Raw genomic sequence first — 20335 nt, 5'->3', positions numbered from 1 at the left:
CAGCAGCCTGAAGCAGAGCCAAGAGTGAGGCAGGGCCTAGCAGAAGCAGGCCGGCTCCAGCCTCCAGCACCCCGAGGGAAGATCCTGTTACCCTCAACCCCCGCTGGCCTGCTTCCACCTCAGCCTCCATCAACAGGTACTACTGGGGGGAGCTGGCGGGCCTGGCGCTGTGTGAGATGAGGCTGGCACAGGGGCTCTGCTGGAGACGGCCTCGCCGACAGAGGCCCACTCCAAGGGCAGGTCTTGCAGTGTCCATACGACTTTATTTGTAAAGCCCTGGGCACAGCCCAGGCACACAGAACACGCAGGGGAGCAAAGGCTGCGAGGAGAGGGGGAGGTCGCAGGGCGCTAACCCCCCACCCCGCCCTCGGGCTGTCCAGGAGTCCTAGAGGCCCCCACAGGGAGAGACCAGTCTGGGGTCTTGAGCCTCGGAGGGCCTGCTGGACCCAGATCCTGCACTGTCCAGGCAGCTCCTGCTCGCAGGCTCCCTGGTGTCTGCCCACAGGCTTCTCCTGGCCACACGGCGTGGGTGCCAGGGTCTTGCTCCTGGCTGACCACCCACATATCACTTGGTCTGTCTCTGCCTTTAGCCAAGAGGGGTTCAGCAGGGAAAGAGGTGGGGGATGGTAGAGGCAGGAAGCAGAGGCCTCAGCAGGGCAGGAAATGGCCTGGCCACAGGGCAGGGGGGAGCAGCAGGCAGCTCCAGAGCTGGTGCAGCCCAGAGTGTGCGGAAGGCAAGGTGGGGGCGGGGCAGCCCCGGGCCAAGCCTGAGGCACATCAGCAGAGCCCTCAAGGGGAGAGTTTAATGGCAGAGCAGCTGGGAGCCTTTCGAGGCCCAGGCGAGCCAGCAGGAGGCCCTGAAACCCAAACCCCGCAGCAAGCACACCTCGGCACACCCCCCACGCTGACCAGACTGGGGGTGCTGCACGACCTCACAGAGACCCTTCCTGCCTCTGGCCAGGGTCCTTCACGGGAGGCTCTTCCCGAGTCCAGGCCCAGAGACAGGAGTGGCCGCTGGCATCTAGACCTTGTACAGCGTCTGCAGCAGGTTGTGGCGGGCAAAGGAGCAGGATTCCAGGGCGCCGTTGGGCCTGCAGGGAAGAGGGTCGGGGTTGGGGCTGGGCTCAGCGCCAGGCGGGCGAGGTCTGGGCTCAGGAGAAGGACGGGCTGGTCCTGTGTTTGTTGACACGGCACTAGACTTCTAGTGCTCACAGTGACTTGGCAGGGTGGGGAGGCGCCTGGGGGCGAGCGGAGGGGAGCAGGGGGCAGGAGAGAGACAAAGGGAGCCAGGCCTCTTGGGGTGGTGGGCGCTTAAGGCTGCAGCTCTGTGACCCTGACTGGGGGCCGCCCTGGCGAGGAGGACTGTTCATGTGGCCCCAGTTAGCTGCTGGGGGCCGAGGTGCCCCTCACTTCCGCGACAGACTGTGGCGCCCGCACTGATGGCAGCGGGCCTTGCACACGTTGCCGGCGCAGGGACTCTGCTCCGCCTGCCCTGCTGTCCCCGAGGCTGGGCTCACTGGGACGACGTCTGATGGGGGCTGCTGGGGCCACACAGGGCCTCAGGGAGGGCAACAGAGGCCTGGCATCTCTCAGGGCCACTGGCTCTGTAGGCTCTTCACTGACCGAGGACATTGGCTCGGCTTCCCCATGACTCGGACACTTGCTGTCCACAGAGAGGGCCTGCAGCTTGGGATGGCCAGCGTGACTAGTTCCTATTGGTCTAGGTGGCTGTGGGAATGGACAAAGTTGCCCCGAGACGCGGCCACATAAGCGCCTCCATCAGCAGCCTCACCGAGGTGCTCGTCTCCTAATTGGGGAAATGGGGCATCTCCCCCACCTCAGGAAAGACAGTGCCGAGTGCTGTGCCCTCAGCTGGGCACAGGCAGAGAGGCGGGGAGCCAGGCGAGGCCTGGGGAGCCTGCGTGGCCACACTCACTTGGTCACAAAGGCCAGCAGCAGAGGGGCCAGTGCCTTGGGGAAGTAGTCCTGCTGCACCATGTGGTTCAGGGCCATCAGGGGGCCGTAGAGGTTGGCGATGGCCTTGATCTTGTCTTCACTCTGCAAGGTGAGCACAGGGCAGAAGGCGGGCAGAGGTCAGGATCCTGGAGGCCCCAGGCTCCACCACAGCCCCACGGTGAAGGTCACGCGAAGGCCCCGGGTGGGGCGCAGCTGCCCCCAGCGCACCTTGAGCAGACCCATGTGGACGAGGAGCCTGGTGAGGAAGGCGTTGGAGTTGAAGGACGAGGAGCTGAAGGCCTTCTTCATCAGAGCATCTGCAGAGCAGGATCAAAGGAGCGTCATGGCAAGGGCTGGTCTCAGCCGGGGGTCACGCGGCCCGGCACAAAGCCAGATGCTGCCTCCTGTCAGGAGGTGGGCGCGGGCGCGGGGACGGGGGGCACGGCGTGACGCTCCAGCCTCCCCGCCCTGGCCGCTCATCTAAAAAGGGCTTGGGGCTCACACAGCCGGGCAAGAGCAAGGCTGAGGGGGCGACTGGGAGGGAGCGCAGGCCTTCGCGTCTGTGCCGGGCTGCACTCGATTTTGGCTGACTTGTTGCCACAAAGGCCTGTGGGTCTGGGCTCTCGGGCAGCCTGGGGTCCCCACTGGCTGCGTCCGTGGCCCCAGGGAGCCGATCCTGAGAAGGCGTCACGGGCTTCCTCCTCCCCACCTGCCTCTGGCTCTGCCTCCCTTCAGCCCTGGCTCCCCTCAGGGCCACGCCGGCCGTTCAGACACACACCAGTGGGTCAGGAACCAAGAACAGGAGGCCGGCAGGGCCTGACAGGGCTCCGGACTGGGGGTGTGCGGGGCAGGCAGAGGTCCCCCCAAAGCCTTGTGGACTGTCGGGAGGAAGCAGGCACACCACACTGCCCAGTCAGACTCCACTTGGACTCAGCTGCAGGACAGCCCTGGGGCTCCCAGTCATCATCCCTGCCGCTGCGCCCCGCCTGGGCAGAGGTCACCCGAGCCCGGCCAGCCCACGTTACCCACGGCGTCCTGCACTGCTGTCCGCACGGAGGCTTCGTCCTTGAACGCAGAGGACACCTTCAGGAAGGCCGAGACCACCTTCTCCGGGTCAGACGTGTCAGTCTGAGGACGCGGGAGACAGTGGCCAGTCAGCAGGGCCTGGGTGCTGCTGCTGCCACAGAGGCGCTGGCAGGCGAGGCCTCTGGCGGGGAGGGCGGTTGCTGACAGACGCCCCCAGTGGCCTAGCGCCCCCCACTCTTCCTCAGGCACAGATGCACTCAGAAGCCCAGAGGCTCTGCCACTCAGCAGCTCAGAGAGAAGCAGGACAAGGCAGACCCCAGAGACTGGCTCAGTGCGGGCTAAGGGGGCTTCGCTGATGCAGAGGTGAGGGGCAGACTTGGGGGGGGGGCAGCGTGTTTATGTCACACAGTCTGGCTGTGCAGCAAGGAGCAGGGGGGCAGCCAGAGCGCTCCAGGGGGAGGGCACCGAGCACAGGCGACCAGGCCTCCCTGTTCCACCTGTCACAGGGCTGATGGCACCCAGTTAAGGGAGAGCAGCCTACAGCAAGGGCCTCGACCACCCTTGGGGGATGAGGGAGTGAAGAAGGAACCGATGGTCAAGAGGCGGGGGCAAGAGTGGCCCCCCTGCATCCCCACAGGGCTCTGGCCAGACAGCAGGGGCAGGGGGTGCTCTGAACCCGCAGAGGGACGCCTGGAGGTGTGCACAGGAGAAGCCCAGGCTCCAGCCTGGGTGTGGTGTCGGCGGGCACGGGCGTCTGTCCAGGCCGAGGGTGGCCAGCACCCGTCACACCACGCACGTTTGGAGCCCCACACTGCAGCCCCCCCTCACGATGGCGGCCTGGCCCGCGGCCTCCTGGGAAGCGCTACCTGCTGGGCGATCAGCACAGAGCTCTTGGGCCCGAGGCGCAGCAGCTTCTCCGGGGAGGGGAAGGCCATGAAGGTGGCCACGTCCACGGGAGGCGGCGGGGACAACACCGGAGCCGGCTCCTGCGCAGGGGACCGGACACGTGCCCCTCAACATCACGGCCGAGGGAGGATTCTCCCACCCGCCTCATGCAGCTCCCCACGGCGGGGCCGACGCCAACTCCGGCACCTCCCCAGGACTGGCACAGCCTGGCCAGCTAGGTGGGCCCTCGCCGCTGGTGGGCACCGGAGGGGCCTCAAGACGAAACACCCCACAGAACACGGCACCGCTGCATTGCCTCCCCGTGCCAGGCAGCAGCCGCGCGGACGGGTGGCCCGGGGCGGCCTGTGCAAACGCGTCCGGATGCCCAAGCGCTCCCATGAGGGACCCGCCTCCGGGCCAGCGAGGGACACCAAGGACATGTGGGGTCACGGTGCCGGGCAGTGTCGGAGTGGGGGCTGGCCCCGCAGACCGCCAAGGCGGCCCACCGTGGGCAGCAAGAAACGTCCTCTTTGCCTGTGTGTGAGCTGCTCCTTTAGGCGTGGCAGCCTCGGGTGCCAGCCTCGGGTGCCAGCCTCGGGTGCCAGCCGCGGCTGTGCCGCCTCCGGGTGGGAAGAGCTGCTCCGAGGCCCGCGCAGCACAGCTGTGTCTGGCCACCTTCTGTGCCTACGTGGCTCCGTGCCCGCCCTCCCGTGAAGGCGGCTCGGGTCTGCACGTCAGGGCCAGAGCTTGGGGCCGGCACACGCGAAGGACTCACCCCACTGTTAGGGTCCAGAATCTTCCTGGATGGTGTACTGGATGCCTCCCCTTGCCCTTGCTGCTGAGGCTCTTCTTCCTCCTCGCCCTCTTCCTCCTCGTCCTCCTCCTCCTCGTCCTCCTCCTCTTCGTCGTCGTCCTCTTCCTCGTCATCCTCCCCTTCATCATCACTGCAGAGGGCAGCAGCTGAGGCCGGCCGGGGACTCCCTGTCTGCGGCTCACGGCCCAATGTGCGGGGCGCAGCTGTCTCTAGGTGGGTGCCCCGGGTCGCTGGGCCTGTCACGTGCTCCCCATCACCCAGGACACGCAAGAAACCTGCCCCAGGGCCTTTCACTTGCCCTGGGCTCTGGGCCTCTGGGCCCACCTTGGCAGCCCGTTCCCAGCAGCAGCACCCCCGGTGTGACAGGTGAGTGGCGGAGAGCGGAGGCCCGAGGGAGGCGGTGCCGATGGCAGCCCCGAGTCCCATCCAGACGGAGGAGACCCGCCTTCCCGCGGGCGCTGCAAACCCTGGGGTCCCCACGCTCGTGACGGTCTCTCCCAGAATCATTCTCTCATTTCAAAACCAAGCCTCGTCCACTCGCCCACTCTGTCGCTGCCCTGGGCCCACTGTTGGCAGCAGGTCCCTCTTATCTGCTGCGAGCCCTTCGAGGCCTGCCCAGCTCTCCGCTCTCCAGGCTCCACCCACTCTGCCCGAGTGTCCTGCTGCTGGACATAGGGCTTCAAGAGTCCGTCTCACCCTGACCCCTCGCCCACTGGAACCAAGTCCCCTGTGAGTCAGAAACCGCAACTGTCTCGTTCTCCTGTTTCGAGCCTCGCGCAGTGCCTGGCTCGAGGACATGAACAACAGCTTCAGCGCCTCATCCCCAGCTCCTTACCTGAGGGACGCCAGCACCTGGGCCATGGTGAAGCCCTCCAGCACCTCCTGCAACTGCTCGCAGCCTTCTTCACCCAGGGCGTTGCCTGCTCATGGGGGAGGAGGGGTCAGGACTCGCATCAGCGCCAGCCAGCAGGGCCGTGCCCCAGCCACCCGCCCTCACCATTGAGGTCCAGCTTCTCCAGCTCCGACTTGTCCGCCACGGCTTCAGCCACGGCCAGAGCAGCATCTTTCTTGATTTCACAGAATGACAAGTTCAGCTCCTACAGACAGACCGGAGAGGCAGCTGAGACGTGGGCTGGGAGGCCAAGCCCTACCCTGAGTTGTTTCCCCAAGCGAGGGTGAGGCCGGCCCCGCCTGCCGGCCACGCTGACTGCCCCGGCTAGTGCCCTCCTCCCCCTACAAAATGAAGGCCCTGGGGCTGAGAAGCAGAAAGCCTCACGCCAAACCAGGGCACAGATGGAAGCACAGGGCCACAAACCCAGGCCCATCCCCTAAGAGTCACCCAGCTGCGGGGGCCTAGGCCTGAGGGCAGCTTGGCACCTTCAGCTTGGGCAGGCCCCCACGGACAGCTTCTGCGATGGCCACAGCACCCTTGGAGCGCACCAGGCAGTCCCCGAAGTTGATCACCTCCACCTGCCGCAGAATCTTCAGGGTCTGCGAGGAAAAAAAGGCCAGGAGAGGCTGAAGATCTCACCCCAGGGCCCACAGCCATCGCCGGGCCGAGTCAGTCATCACGCCTTGACTCTTCCGCGTCAGCCCAGCCTCCTCAGCACCCCTTGGCTCTTCTGGCCTTTGGCCGCCGCACCCTGCTTGCACCGGGTTTCAGCCAGAACCTTTTCCCGAAGCAGCATCTGACCAGTCCCATCCCCGCTTAAGAACCCTCCCAGCTCCATCCTCACGGGAGAGCCAAGAGGCGCTCACGAAGCCACCAGGTCGTGTGTCCTCCCGCCATCTCCTCCTTCCCTCGGCACGCCTCAAGACCAGGAGGACGGGGCCAGGCGCCCGCCCGTGGGTCTTCCTGTGTGCTCCCTCCTCACTGAAATACTCCACCCTCTTTGTGCAGAGGCGAGTGCCCCTCTCCCATACGAGGTGACAAAATGTGGCCACTCCCAGGAAGCCTGCCCTGAGCCTGACGTGGACTTCCTGTGAACCCCAACACCCAGGCCGCCAGGGCATTCAGGGGCCTGCACTGGCACCAACCTGCTCCCCAGCCCCGCCATCAACTGGGCTCCTGTAATGCAGAGCCTCTGACAAGCCTGGGGGCCGCCCTGGGCACAGGGCTGGGCGTGGAGAGACTCAGTGATGTGGATGCATCAGTCAGCGAGGAAGACAGCCCTGGAGAGCAAACCCAGCGTGGACAGCCGGGCTGACGAGGGAGGCAGCTGGCGTGAAGGAGCAGGGCCTCAGCTGCCCGAGGATGGGCTGGCTGGGGACACGCCAGCCCGTCGTGGCTCCCGCACCCTCCTCACCTTGGCCATGGCCACAGCGCCCTTCTCGGTGAAGGTGTTGTCATTCAGGTTGATGACCCGCAACAGGGGATTGATGGCAAAGGCCTGCGCCAGGGCAGTAACGCCGGGGTGGTTGATCCCGTTCTGGGGCATGTGGACCTCCTCCAGCGTCCCGATGATCTGGGGGCAAGGAAGGAGAGCAGAGCCGTAGGCGCTGGGCACCAGGCCCGCAGGGGCCACCCCAGCACAGAGGACTGGTCTACTAGCGCTCTGGGCGGGGATCCCAGAGCACAGTTTGGGCCACAGAAGCCCCTGATCTCAGCCTCATGCCCTGCCCACTAGAACCCAGGCCCAGGCTGGGGTCACCCGGCAGCAGTCAGCACCCACTGCCCCGCGGACGCCACTCCCCGCTCAGGCAAGCCCCCTAACTTCCCAGGCAGTGCTGCAGGGGCCGTGGCCCATTCCCGTGCGGGGCCCTGCCCGCAGGGTGCGCTCCGGAGCTGGCACACATCCAGGCCTGCTGGCTGGGAGGGGCAGAACCACTCACCCCAAAAGCTTCTGCCAAGGCAGTGGCGCCATCATTCTCTAGACGGTTTCTGCCAGCCACGAAGACTTTCAGGGCCAGCGGCTTGCCTTGGGCACTGGACTTTCGATGACATTCAGTCAGAGCTGTGGCCAGGATCTGTGGGGTAAGGCCAGGGCCCAGACAGGCCCTGCTCTTCAACACCATGTTGGGCAAAGGGACAAAGATCATCACCTACTGCTTTACTCTGTCTGTGCCCCACCGGTCTGTGGGGTTCAGCTTCATGTAAGGATGTGGGGACCGAGGCCAGAGGGACAGGAGAGACCACAATGAGGGGGTGACCGAGGTTCGGTTCCAGTTGGCTCCCCTTACTGTCACACATGCTGTCAGGTGGAGACCACCCCACCCCCATTTTCCAGCTGAAGAAACTCAGGTTCAGAGGGAACGAGCAGTTTCCATGATCCCAAGGGGGCGGCAGAAGCCCAGCTCTCTTCATGCTGCGTCACGGCACCGGGGCTGGGGAGGAGGCCGCAGCACCAAGCCCAGCTGCCCAGCTGCCACACCCCGCAGGCCTCTGTGGCCAGGGGTGAAGCCCAGCGCCCCACTTGTCCTGTCTTGTGCCAAGGGGGAGCTTCCACCCCAGTGGTGCCAGCGGCACCAGAGTTCCAACTCGGAAGGTGGCACGAGAGCCCACGGCAGAGGCTGCAGCAGGAGCAGGGAGCAAGGAACCAGCACTGGCGGGACGCCTGCTAGCGGTGAGCACCCTCAGCAGCCCCTGGCGCCTCCGCAGACCAGACCCGACGGAGCGCCAGCCAGGAGCCGCCACCCACGGTCAGTCCGGCAGGAGCTCGGTCGCTGAGCCCCACCAGGCCCTGATACGTGATCCAGGGGCAGCAGCACCCTTCCAGCGGGGGCGGGGAGCCAGGGCGACACACGTGAGACACGGCAGACGGCCCCCAGGCCAGCCCTTCCGGGCCGTTTGCTCAGGCAAGGGGCAGGGTGGGGGGGGGGGGGGGTTCCCCAGTGTCGGGCTACAGGAGTGGGCTGGCGGGATGAACAGCTGCCTCCCGGGTCTGCATGGGCAGCCTGACTTGCTGGTGGGACGGGAGGCGGCCCAGGCCAGGTCCAGTCCAGGATGGGGGCGAGCCACGAGCTCGCGGCCTGCCTGAGGGTCCCTCCCCTGGGCTCTCGGCCCCCGCCTCAGCACACCCAGTGCTCAAGCGGCTCTGCCAGCTGGTCTGAGGGTGCAGCAGGTCTCATGATGCCCCGAGCCCACATTTTGCAGCGCAGGCAGGTCAGAGCACAAACCCACTACTGCCTCCGTGTTGCCAAGGCAACGCCAGAGCTAGAGAGGTTGCTTAGCAACCCCGGCCTCCTAGACTCCTAGACTCCAGGCTGCAGTCTTTGAGGCCTTTCATTTAAAGAGAAAAACAGATCTACCCTCCCTGCCAGGAGGCAGCCAAGGGCAGGTCTGCAGATGGGGGCGAATGTGGCAGGGACACATGGGGGGGGAGCCACACCCACCTTGCCTCCACCGATGCCCATGCCACAGTTGTTGAGCTTGAGTTCGTGCAGGGTGAAGCAGGCAGAGCTCTTGAGCAAGGCCTCGAAGCCTCGCACGCCGTCAGGCCCGAATGCATTGTCACTGAGGTCCAGCTCCACCAGCTGGGCCCCGGCCATGATGAGTCCCTCCCCGAGTGAGATCTGGGGACAAAGGCAGTGCGCTCACAGCCTCACCGGCTCCTGGGGGCTGCTTCTGTGCTGGCCTCCAGCTGCACGGGCCGCCCAGCCTGGTGCGGCTGACAGGCGACTTCAGGACAAGTGTTCACAGAAGCACACCCAGCACTGAAGAACCCACAGAGGGCCTCTAATTTAGCTGGGGTTGGGCCAGGTGGGGGGGTCATCAGGGAAGGGAAGTCGGCTCAGTCTGGGTAAGCATCAGGCAGCAGGTGTGAGGTGACGCCATCACAGGAAAGGCAACGGGGAAGTGGACTTAGGAGGTAGCATGTGGAACGTGGGGGTGGAGAAGCAGGCTGCTGCAGCGGGGGCACCACCGACACTGGGGTGTGGGAGGGAGGCACCCCTGATGCCTCCAGGGTTCTGAGGCCTGTTTCCAAGCTACAATCCATGATCAGACTTTGCACGAAGATGTTGGGACTACTGGATTGGGGATCCCTACAGCCCCTCAAGAGAGTGGGCAAGGAGAGAATGCTTGCTCAAGACTTGGGGCAGAAATGGGGCAGAGGCTCTGTAGGAGAGCCCGGGAGAGGAGTCAGGGTGGCTGAGCAGTGCCCACACCCCGCCACGAGTCAACAACACTGGCTTAACGGGGAAGCCCCAGAGGGGGCCCGGGCCCTGGTAAACTGGCACCTGACCTCCCACCTTCAACCCCCATGGCTGCACCCCCTTCCTGCATGCCAGGCCTCCCGACCCCACTTCCCGCACTCCCCCTTCCTAAGACTCATGGAGATAAGGACACTCACTCCTTCAAAGCCTGAGGAAATCAAACATTCACATTTCAGAAGAACAATAAGCACAAAAAAGGCTCCAACAAGTAAATCCAACTCACCCTTTTTTCTAACTTCAAATTCTCTTACCCACAGTTACGCGAGAGAACCGCTCGTGACTGAGCGCCCCCAGGCCCGCTGGCTCTGCGCTCTCCAGAGCCCTGCCCGCGGCCGGAAAGAAGCCTGCGTGCCCTGGGTGGCGCTCAAATGTCTGCTGCACTGAGGTGCCTTTCAAACAAGGCCCAAATGAGCCACAGACTGTCCCAGCGTGCCCTGCCACACACACTCCCACACACGTACACGCACCAGAGCCAGGGAATGGGGAAATGAAAAACAGAGGAAGCCCACGGTGAGGGCCAAACCAGAGTGCGGTGGGGAGGGACAGGCAGGAGGGAGGCGAGGCCAGCGACCAGGACCTCAGGGTGCCGGGCAGGAAGTGCCAGGACCAGAGGGGTGCAAGTCAGGAAGCCAAACCTGTACTCCCGGCCACACCCTTGGCTGCCACGGCACCTGACTCCCCATCAGCACCTGGGCGCTCCCTGCCCCCAGACACGTCCCAGGGCTGCAGTCTCGCCTGCTCACTCACCAGGGCGGGAGGGATCTCGGAGCGCAGTCTCCCCGTGAACATGTCACTCCAGTGGCATCGCTTTGGGAGCAGAAGAGAGGAGTTAGTGAGGCCCTCGGAGGCAGCCTGCAGGCAGCACCTTGACCTTGAAGTCATAGTCTCCCGAGCACGAGATCTTAGTTCAGGCTTCTCAGCCAGAAGCTGGGGGGATCTGGAGGGCCCAGGGCCGCGGGGGGCTCAGTAGAGTCAGGAAGACCCCTCATCTGCCTAGCCCCTGATTTTCCAGGAGGTAAGTCAGGCTGCGGAAGCCTGGCCGCGGGCGCCCTGGCAAAGCAGCAGTAGCGCCAGGACAGTGACACCAGTCTCCTAGCCCAGCAGCCAACCAGCCTGCCCCGATGTGGTGTTGGCCACAGCGACAGGTGACCGGTGCTAGCAAATGCAGAGGGCAGAAGCCAGGGGCCCGGCAGCGAGGGAGTCCCTGCATGACAGCCTCTTCAACCGCAGGGCCGCCGCTGCCAAGACTGACCAGCACTGCACTGGGCCGATAACCTCTTATCTCGCATCTTTCCTGTGCCCAGAACACCCCAGGGCACCCGCCCTGCCCTCACCCTGGTCCCTCCTGGCACAGCAGCAGGAGGCTGACTCCAGGGGCTGGGCCTCAAGGGGGTACAGTGGGCACTGGACACAGCTTGCAGCTGGCCCCTGACGCAGGAGGGCACCTTCCTGGGCTGCCTTCCCTGGAGGAGCCCAGACCATAGCTGAGTTTAGTGCAAAGCCAGACCACAAACAGGTCACGGCGCTAGGGCTCGGGCCGGGCTCCGAGATGCCAAAGCTCAGCCCCCACCGCCCACAGGCCCCGGCAACATCTCCCCCGGCAGGCAGCTGGGGAGGGTCGAGTTCTCCAGCAGGGAGCACCAGCTCATGTCAAGGAGAGGAGAGCAGAAACAGCACGGCCTGACCATCCTCTTCCAGAGGAAACAAACATAAGGGTCACTCTGTAGACCAGCCACGGCCCTCAGTGCGGAGGGGTTCCACGTCCTTTTCTCAGGCCCTGACTGTCTGGCCCTTCAGAAAGCGCAGGGGCCACAGGAGTCCTGGCTCAGGCTTCCAGACTGCGCTACTGACTCCCTCAAGCCTCGGGCCTCGACTTACAGTGTAGAAAGTCTGTTCCTGAGGTCACTGTGAGGACTCCAGACACAAGGAGAGCACAGCACAGGCCTAGAACCACTTCCAGGGGAAAACAGGTCGCCCCCAGAGTCTTCAGGGTTTTGACAAGTTTACATACACTGGGGTTCTCAGGAGATGAGCTGGCATCCCACATTTTGAACATGTGATACCCCGATTTTCTGACAGAGCCACTGGAGGGCTGTATCTTGGCGGAACCCACTTGGGGACAAACCAGAATGTCTGTGTCGGCCAAGAGGTGGGCACCCCGGGACGTAAACTTAAGAAAGAACTCAGAGCAGTTAGCAGGCTGCCTCCAGCCACAGCGCCTGAGCCAGGCCTGCCCGACAGGGGGGCTGGGAGGTAAGTGCCAGAGCTCCCCCGCCGGCGCCCGGCGCTGCGTCACAGGCACCCTGCCTGTTCTGCTGCTCCCGCTGTCTCCATGTTACTGAATGAGGCCCTCACCTCCTAATACCACTGCTGAGTCTGGTACTGCAGGCCCCTCACAGAGGCCTCACGCGGGGAGGGGCCTGCCCAGGGCCGGACGCTGCGGGCACAGGCAGGCCGTGTGGGCGGAAGCCTGTTGCCCCACCGGGTTGGGCGCGCAGCTCTCACCTTCAGCTCCGCCTTCTTCTCCAGGGCCTTGGCGATGACCCTGGCCGCCTCCACGCCCACCGTGTTGCCCTCCAGGCGCAGAGCCTCTAAGCCTTCGAAGTCTTCAATCTCCTTAATCACGTCTTTGGCTGCTCGGGACCAAAGAACAGAAGCTTAGCCTTAGACGCTGGCATCACGCAGGCGCGAACACGGCCACCCTGTGCCACTCACGACTCCAGAGGCTGACAGAGGTGAGTCAGGCAGCCGCCAGAGGGCCGGGAGCCAAAGAGCAAGACAACCTGCTGCCGAGGCGGGCATGCTCGGGGCGTGGTAGGCGGGGCCCTGGGCAGGCCCGCACCAGGCCAGCGGGGACATGGCACCCAGATCAGAAGGCCCCCGGGCACTCTGGCACGAAGCCTTCGGGCTGAGCGACTCAGACGTGTGTGGCTCCTTACTGTGTTATGCTGAGGAGCCCTAACAAGCTAAATGGCACTCAGCAGAGGCCAGGCTGCCAGTATTTAGTTCATGGGGCGCGTGTGTGACACTTGAGTCATCTGAGATACAGGTGCTGGATGAAAAAAACGCATGTTACATAGTAGGTGTCTTACTCAGGTCAGAAAACACGAGGCGGTGTGGGCTGATCACACTGGTAAAATGCTGTATGTATTCCGCCCCCCCAACAAGACCTAGGAGGATGAAATCACCTCTTGGAGGTGGCAGGGCAATGAGTGATCCCGGATTTCCCGCAGCCTTCAGTAAAATGTTCTCAATATGTCAGGTTTAAAGCAGCATTTAAAAGTATCTATAACATGATCCTCATTATTTTTAAAAACAAGCAGTCATATTCATAGTCATAGTCCCTCTATGCTTAGGGGGAGAGAAAGACCAGAAAGAATATACACCAGAATCCGAGGCAGCCGGAACAGAGGGGGAGAGGGAGAGCACACCCCGAAGCTGACTGTGGGGTCACGGTTTTCCCTTCCTCAGTGACTCTGCAGACTGACGAGCATGTCAATTGGCAATCTGAACACAAATGCCCAAGTTACACGAAACAAAACAAAAAGCTGGTGAGGCCGGCAAGGGATGGCGGGGCGCAGTGGCAGGCAGAGGGGGGACCTCGCTGCTGTCCAGGTGTGGCGCCCTCAGAGGCGGCCGGAAGCGGGGCGCACACTGGCTCCCAGAGCCAGACAAGCCTGCCGAAGCCCTGCTCCCCTAGCTGCGGCCAAGCCGCAGGCAGGTCCTACACCTCCCTGGGCCCCTACTTTCTAGTCTGCAAATGGGGGTGACACCTAGCTCCAGGGCTTTTGTGAGGATATTCTGAACAACACCTGCGGGACAGTGAACCCTCCGCCCAGCAGTGCTGAGTGAAGATAACGTCATAGCGAACCACGTCTCCTGACGGCGCTTGTCTACTCAGAAGCACAGGAACAGAAGGGCAGTTGGCCCCCCGAAGCCTGCCCTGCTGCCTCCAGTGCACGAGCGGCAGGCACTGCAGTCTCCAAGTCCCTCTTCCTTACTTATAAAACAGCCGCTCTCGCGGGGAGCAAAAGCGACCAAAGCTCAGGGAGCGAGGCTGTCATCACTGAGGCCGCATGGTTACGTTAAGGGCGTCACCACGCCCCCTGCAGCCCAGGACTCAAGCCCTGAGCCCGAGGGAGGAAGCCTGCCTGCGTCCTGAACAACAGGGTGAGGTGAGACCAGTTTCCCTGGTTGGGCTGGAACCTCCACCGCCCTTCAAGTACTGACATAAGTGCCTTCACTCCCCGAAGCCCGGGGACCCAGGTTGGCCAATGCCCAGTGTGCCCCTGCCAGAAGTGGAAAGCTAGGGCCTGCGTCTGCTTCTCTCCAGTCCATGTGCCTTACACAAACAGGAGCACCCTCCCCGCACAGGGGCACCAGGCTGCACAGACCAGAACCTCCCAGGAGGGCCCGGATGTTGTCCTAATGCAGATCCATGACCCTCAGCTCAAGGGCAGGCAACAGGTATTCCCAGACCAGCTTGGAGTCATGGGGTACAGGAGTGGGTGGGCCTGAAGTAAAAGGGCTGTGTCGGAACTGCCACTCACTGTGGCCCTTCACTGCCTAGCATCACCCCCTCGAAGAGGTAACAGTCCCCCTGCCAGCCTGAACTGTCACCACGCAACACCCATGAAACGGCAGGTAAATTACCTTCGAGACTCACTGCTAGGGGGGCTCGCCGGTACCTCAGAGCTGCTAGGACAGAGCTGGTGAGGCGGGCACTGAAGGAGCCGATAACCAAGAAGAGTGGGTACACCCTGTCACACTCCCTTGCTGCCCGGGGCCACCAGGGCAGAACTCACCGTCTTCTGCAGTGTTGAGTTTGAGGCTCTTGCCCTTGAAACTCAGCTGTCCCCCGGCCACCTGGGTCTTGGCCAGCGTCTCTGCCAGCTTGGCAATGTCTTCAGAGGCCATGTTGGTCGTGCCAGTGGGCTCCGTCGGAGAGCTGCAAACTGGTAAGGCCGAGGTTCCATTAGTGAGGTTGCACCTCTCCCTGCTATGAAGACCCCCGAGAGCTAAAGCACAGAAGAAGTGAAAACACCATTGGGGAGGGAACCGCTGAAAGGCAGTGCAGGTAACAAGAAAATCGTATTTGGCCTTCGAAGGGTCTCTGTGTCCCCACAAGTCCTCCTGTCTACCCAGCGGCCCACGGGGACACCTAGCAAAATCATGTGAGTTGCCTGTTTTCTGAGCCCCCAGTGAAAGGCAACTGAGCCCCAGAACCACAGCTGCAAAGATCCTGCCCCCACACACACCTGCCTGGTCATCCTGGCTGCTGTCTGTTTCAGGGCTCCACCCCTCAAACTGGACACAGATGGCTACAGGATCCAGGCCATCCATTCCAGGGTATGCCCCACCGCCCAAGCTGGCATGACTCTGGGGCGGGGCACGGGGTCAGTCTGCTGTGAGCCTTGGCTAGGAGACTGGGCAACCTGGGTGGCTGGGGTTCAGGGGTTCCTAGGAGACCAAGGGTCTCCACATGACAACAGCCTCATCACAATAGACCAGGGGCAGTTACTGGAAGAGGGTGTCCAGCCTGGAACTCGGCAAACTGGCAGAAAGGACACTCCCCTTCTACCAAGAGGAGACGCAGGGGGCAGCATGGGCAGGTGCCACAGACTCCTCCACCCTCCATGCCTCCTCCCCTCCCCACAGGCGTCCTCAGGGCTCAGACAGGGGCTCCCCACCCTCTTCTCCTTCTGTAAACCTTTATCAGACACACATTCTGGGGGAGGAGGCGCCCACCACTCATCCACAGACACTGGGTACCACCTGGGACAGCACTCCGGGGCGGAGAGCAGTGAGTGGAGCCGTCCCTGCCCACCTCAGCATGTCTTACACTGTGATGAGAACAGAAATGATCAGGGAAGGGGGTAAGGACTTAGCAAGGTCCGACTCAAGCCAAAATAGAAGCTATTTTCAGAAAAGAACAAAGACTTGAGGGGGCCATGCGGATTTCTGGGGCAAGCACCCTAGGAAAGCAAGGGCTCCGGTGGCGGAAGGCACCCAAGGGCGGGGCGAGGGTGGGCCACTGGGGCCCTCAGCCGGCCTGGCCATTTCTGAGTGACACGGAGAGCCACCGGGCAAGGGGCTACGACCTGGTGGGACGGCGGCTCTCCTGTGCATGCAGCGGCTGGCCCTGGGAGGGGCTGCGCCAGGCAGGGCCGCGCAACAGTCCGTGACAGCCCAGCGCAGCGGTGAATCGATGTGATCAAGGTCTCAAGGGGTCAGCGCGCAGCCGGGACAACGCAAATAAACACGAACCGGCTCCCCCGGGCAGGGGCGCCGCGCCACGGTAGGTGCCCGGCCGTCGCTCGGCGAAGCCTCAGTGACTCACGCCGATCCCCGGGGCTGCGGCGCCTGCCAGGCCTCGGCGGGGGTGGGCCTGCGGGAGGCGGCGGCAGCCGGGCAGACGCGGGCGGCGGTGACAGGCGGGCGGCGCGGTCGCCCCGCTGGGGTCTCCAGGGCTCGCACCCCTGCAGGTGATACCGATGCCACAGGTGACGGCAGCGCTGGCAGCTGCGAGCAGGGCGGCCGCCACGCCCTCTCTGAGCCTCAGTTTCCCCACTCGTGAGAGGGGCCAGCGCCCCCCGCCCTCCGCCCTGGCCCATCCGAGCGCAGGAAGGAGGCCCAGAAGGCGGCGCACCGTCCTCGCCCAGTGCCAGGGCCGCGCCGCCCCCGCCCGCCCCCGGCAGGTGACGGCGAAATGAAAGGGACCCCGATCCTACCGTACACGGGCGGCGCCGCCGCGTGGGGCGACCGGGGCGCGCGACCGCCCGGCGGGGCGGGCACTGGTTAGGGTGCGGGTCAGGCCCGGGTCGCCGCTCCGAGGCCGGCCGTTCCGATGCCCCGCCCACGGGCTCGTCAGCTCTCCGGGCGGTCCTCGCCCCTGGCGTCCCCGACACCACCTGCTCCTGCACGGCGGCGGATGATGGCGGAGGAGGAGGATTTTGAAAGCCGGCAGTTTCTTTCCTTCGATTTGATTTGTTCGAGGCCGGGCCGGCTTCCCCTTCCCCCCGAGCGCGCGGCCTACCGGGTATGGTAGTCCTGTTCCCTGCGGCGGCCGCGGCGGGAGCGTGCCCGCGAACTACCGCTCCCGTGATGCACCGCGCGCAGAGCGCCGGCGGAGGCGCTCTCGGGCTCTCCCCCTTCCACGCGCTCTTCCTCTGGAGACCACAGGGTGGCGCGTAGCCGCGAGCCCAAGGGAGACTACAACTCCCCAAATGCCTTGCGGCGGGCGGTCTCAGCCCTTCCGGAGAGGGTCATACACGTCACTCTGTTGACGAAGATTGGCGTGGCCGGGCGCGTCGGCGTTCCCAGGTGCCCATTGCCTGCTGGGAGCGCCTGGTCTTTGTCACGTGACGTGGGAAGCGCGGTGGAACCTCCTGGCTCACTGGAAAGGGGAGCGAGTCAGCCCTGTGAGAGAAGCCGCGCGCCCAGGCCTGAGAGTTAATCTCGTCGCGGGAAACAGCAGACAAACCCAGCCTGAGGGGTAACCGCCCCCAAAATGCCTGTCGTGCGAGACGGAGAACCTGGGCGCGGTCGCACATTAAAAGAGACAAAGTGGGGCCCTCCCTGGTGGCGCAGCGGGTTACAGCACAGCGCTGAGACGCTAAAGCCGCTTCCGCATGAGTTCGATTCCCGCCTGCCCCGGAGGTGACCACATGGCGCGGCAGACCTCTCCTGACCCGCCCGCTGCTCCCCTCAGCAGTGTACTTCGTCGATCTGCCTGTTCTGCTCCCCACTCTGTCTCTGGCGAAGCCTCTCGCCGCCCCTGAGCCTCTGGCCTGTTCCCCAGTTCTGTATGCACAAACAAATAAAATCTTAAAAAAAAAAAAAAGAGACAAAGCACGCGGCCAGGCCGTTAAATGCAGCCCAGGGCCTGGGCTGGGCAACACTGAGACAACTAGCCGCACTGGGCTGCTAAGTTGTGTCGCTGTAACAGTTACTGATTCCTCCTGCCCCTGTTGTAGGTCTTGCACCAGGCCGCGCTTGCTGGGACGAACACGCAGACACCTGCAGCTCGCTCGCAGGTGGTTTTCAGAACTGCGGCCAGGCGTGCGCACTTACAGAGGGCAGAGATGTGCCCTGGGCGAAGGGCACATGGGAGTGCTTGGGACCTTGCTGCTTTTCTGTAGGTTGGATTTTCTTTTCTTTTTCTTTTTAACAGAAATAGCTTTTCTTTTCTCAAACATTTTAATCATTCGACAGATAATGTGTGCGTTATAAACACTTCAACCAGTATAGCACTGGACAAGGACAGAAGTGAACAGCACCACAACTCGAGCCCCAGAGGTAATCACTGTCAACACAGCAGCCTTGTCAGTCACCTCTCAGCCCAGCGCGCTCCGGCTCTACCTGCAAGCCAGTCAAATACGTTGTCAGTCAGGTCCTTTCACACAGTTGACCTTTGCAGCCACAGTGAACATGGGCTTCCGTACCACCCTCCCCAGCCTGGAGGCGTCCTGTACTGCTCAGTAGAATGAGTCTCCTGCCTCTGGACCTCCCCAGTAAGCTGCAGTGCCCCCTCCCCGCCCCCAGCTGGTCTGAGCTCAGAACCAGTTGCTAGTATCTTGGCAGCTTCGTCCTCCACCTGGGAAAGCCCAGGGCAGGTCCTGGGTCCAGCTTGGCAAGCATCCGCTGGCACTGGCCAATCACAGGCACTTCAGGTTTCTCTTATGAAAACTGCTTTCCAGCCAGGGCCACCAGATATTTGCTTAACGTGAATCATTGTCCCAGAGGCCGAGACACTGCCTGTGAAGCCTGATGCTTCCGGCATGGATTCCGGCTAGGACTGACAAGCTCAGACTGGGTTTTCTTCCAGCTGATCCTCAGAGTCCTGTTTCCAGTTATACTCCCAGAGACTTTTCTTGGATCTCTGCCAGAGAGCCCCCTGAAAGGGAACAGGAAGGTGGGCATCTTGGCGGGGGGGGGGGGGGGCCCCTCTTCCTCACTAGTGGATGGATTGTAGGTTTTGGGACTGGGAGGAAATTCGTCAAAATTGAAGGGTCTTCAGGGGCCAGGAGGTTATAGGAGATAGTGAGGGTTTGTAGAGGACTTGAAAGGTGTTTTGCTTAAAGGTGTTTTGCTTAAAGATGCTCAGGGTCACAAGCTCAGCCTGTAGCACTTTGTTACTCTTAAGTCTAGATCAAATCAATTCCCTTTAAAATTGCCTGGTTGTGAGCCTCCCTGCTGGTGCAAGATTTAAGTCTCAGCATTATCAAGCTATCATCACTAGCCACTGTGACATGGGTTTGTGCCAGGCCAGCGAGGGACCCACAGGGCACAGCAGACCTCTCCTGTTTCCCCACTGCTCCCCTCAACCATCTATCTCAGTAGACTGGCCTGTTCTACTGCCCACTCTGTCTGGTGAATCCTCTCATCTCCCCCCCAGACTTCTGGCCTACACCCTGGTTCTTGTATGCATAAATAAATCGTTTTTGTTTTTGTTTTTTTTTAAAGGGGTGCTTATTGAGGTTTAAAAAGGAAGGGGGGGTTTGCCAAAGGGTACACTGTGAGTCAGGGGAGTCTAGAATCACCAACAAGTGTCTTCTCTTCTTCCTTTCCTTTCTCCAACTTTTTTAAAATTGAAGTGACCAGAAATTATAACATTATGTAAGTTTCCTGGGCTTTGCAGTTAGAAATCAACCTTTTTATTTTTTCAACTTATCATGCGAGCTCGTGTTTGCCTCTCAAGAAGTGGAACCAGTGCCACTGAGAGGTGGCTGTAGGACTCCTTTCCTCATGGCAACAGATGAACTGAAGTCCAGAGAGGTCAGATGACCTGCCCAAGTCACAGCAATTTAGACAGGTCAAGTAGATGCCGATGCAAGCAAAGCAAGTCATTCTGTGAGTGTGAGGTGAGTATGGAGGGATAAAAGGAAGTGAAATGTTCCAGACCTCTGGTGTGTAGTCTGTTTGTTTTTAGAGAATGTTTCGAGAGAAAAGCAGGCTGCCAGTGCTTACTTTGGTTTACTTTAACTGAATGCTTTAAGTTCCGTGTGGTGCCTGAAAACAAACTTAAATTCCAATTGTAAATGGAATAAATAACAGCATGCTGCTTTCCTGAAGAGTTACCAAGGCTGCAGAATTGCCATTTAATCCTACCAAAATCAAATGCCTGAAGTATGTCAAATATGTGAGGAATGTGAAGCGAAATTCCAAGATCCAACTGGCCCTCCCCTTGGGTCCCTGGAAGGAGATGGGTGCTGTCCTACCCACACTGCAAGGGAGCCTGCCCCCCCCATCCTCAGTGTCCCCACCTCTGGGTGGGGATTGCTGCATCATTTGTTAGTGTAACTAATCCCAGCCTGGGTTCAAGCCAGGTCTCCCATCAGAACCCACTTTTATTTAAATCTGGATGAACAGCTGTAATAAAAACAATTCATTCATTCACTCTGCAAATAGTTCTCAAACACCTACTGTGTACTAAGTAGCACTTTGCAGTTCCTGCAAATCCTGATAATCAGAGAGGTTAAATTCAGGCCTAACATTTAG

At 62.0% G+C, this 20335-nt stretch overlaps 1 protein-coding gene across 2 annotated transcripts; it reads right to left on the bottom strand.

Moving 5' to 3' along the window:
* Positions 1 to 224: 224 nt before the first annotated feature.
* On the bottom strand, positions 225 to 16789 carry RANGAP1 (Ran GTPase activating protein 1). Of its 2 annotated transcripts, XM_004675635.2 has the most exons (16): positions 16567 to 16789; positions 14641 to 14790; positions 12341 to 12468; positions 10583 to 10642; positions 9014 to 9193; positions 7514 to 7648; positions 6988 to 7146; positions 6059 to 6172; positions 5679 to 5778; positions 5517 to 5601; positions 4643 to 4811; positions 3849 to 3968; positions 2982 to 3084; positions 2185 to 2273; positions 1937 to 2058; positions 225 to 1091 (listed from the first exon to the last, which is right to left on the bottom strand). In XM_004675635.2, exons 2-16 carry the CDS (start codon positions 14750 to 14752, stop codon positions 1022 to 1024), a joined length of 1746 nt encoding a protein of 581 aa, XP_004675692.1. In that variant the 5' UTR covers positions 14753 to 14790; positions 16567 to 16789; the 3' UTR covers positions 225 to 1021. The 2 variants fall into 2 exon arrangements, with proteins under 2 accessions (XP_004675692.1, XP_012575900.1); XM_012720446.1 differs by lacking the exon at positions 9014 to 9193.
* Between the last annotated feature and the right edge of the window lie 3546 nt (positions 16790 to 20335).

This window comes from Condylura cristata, unplaced genomic scaffold (assembly GCF_000260355.1).
Source record: "Condylura cristata isolate star-nosed mole 26May11 unplaced genomic scaffold, ConCri1.0 scaffold00004, whole genome shotgun sequence".
Lineage (NCBI taxonomy): Eukaryota > Metazoa > Chordata > Mammalia > Eulipotyphla > Talpidae > Condylura > Condylura cristata.
The sequence above is the reverse complement of the archived record's forward strand: the minus strand, read 5'-3'. Positions and strand labels throughout refer to the sequence as shown.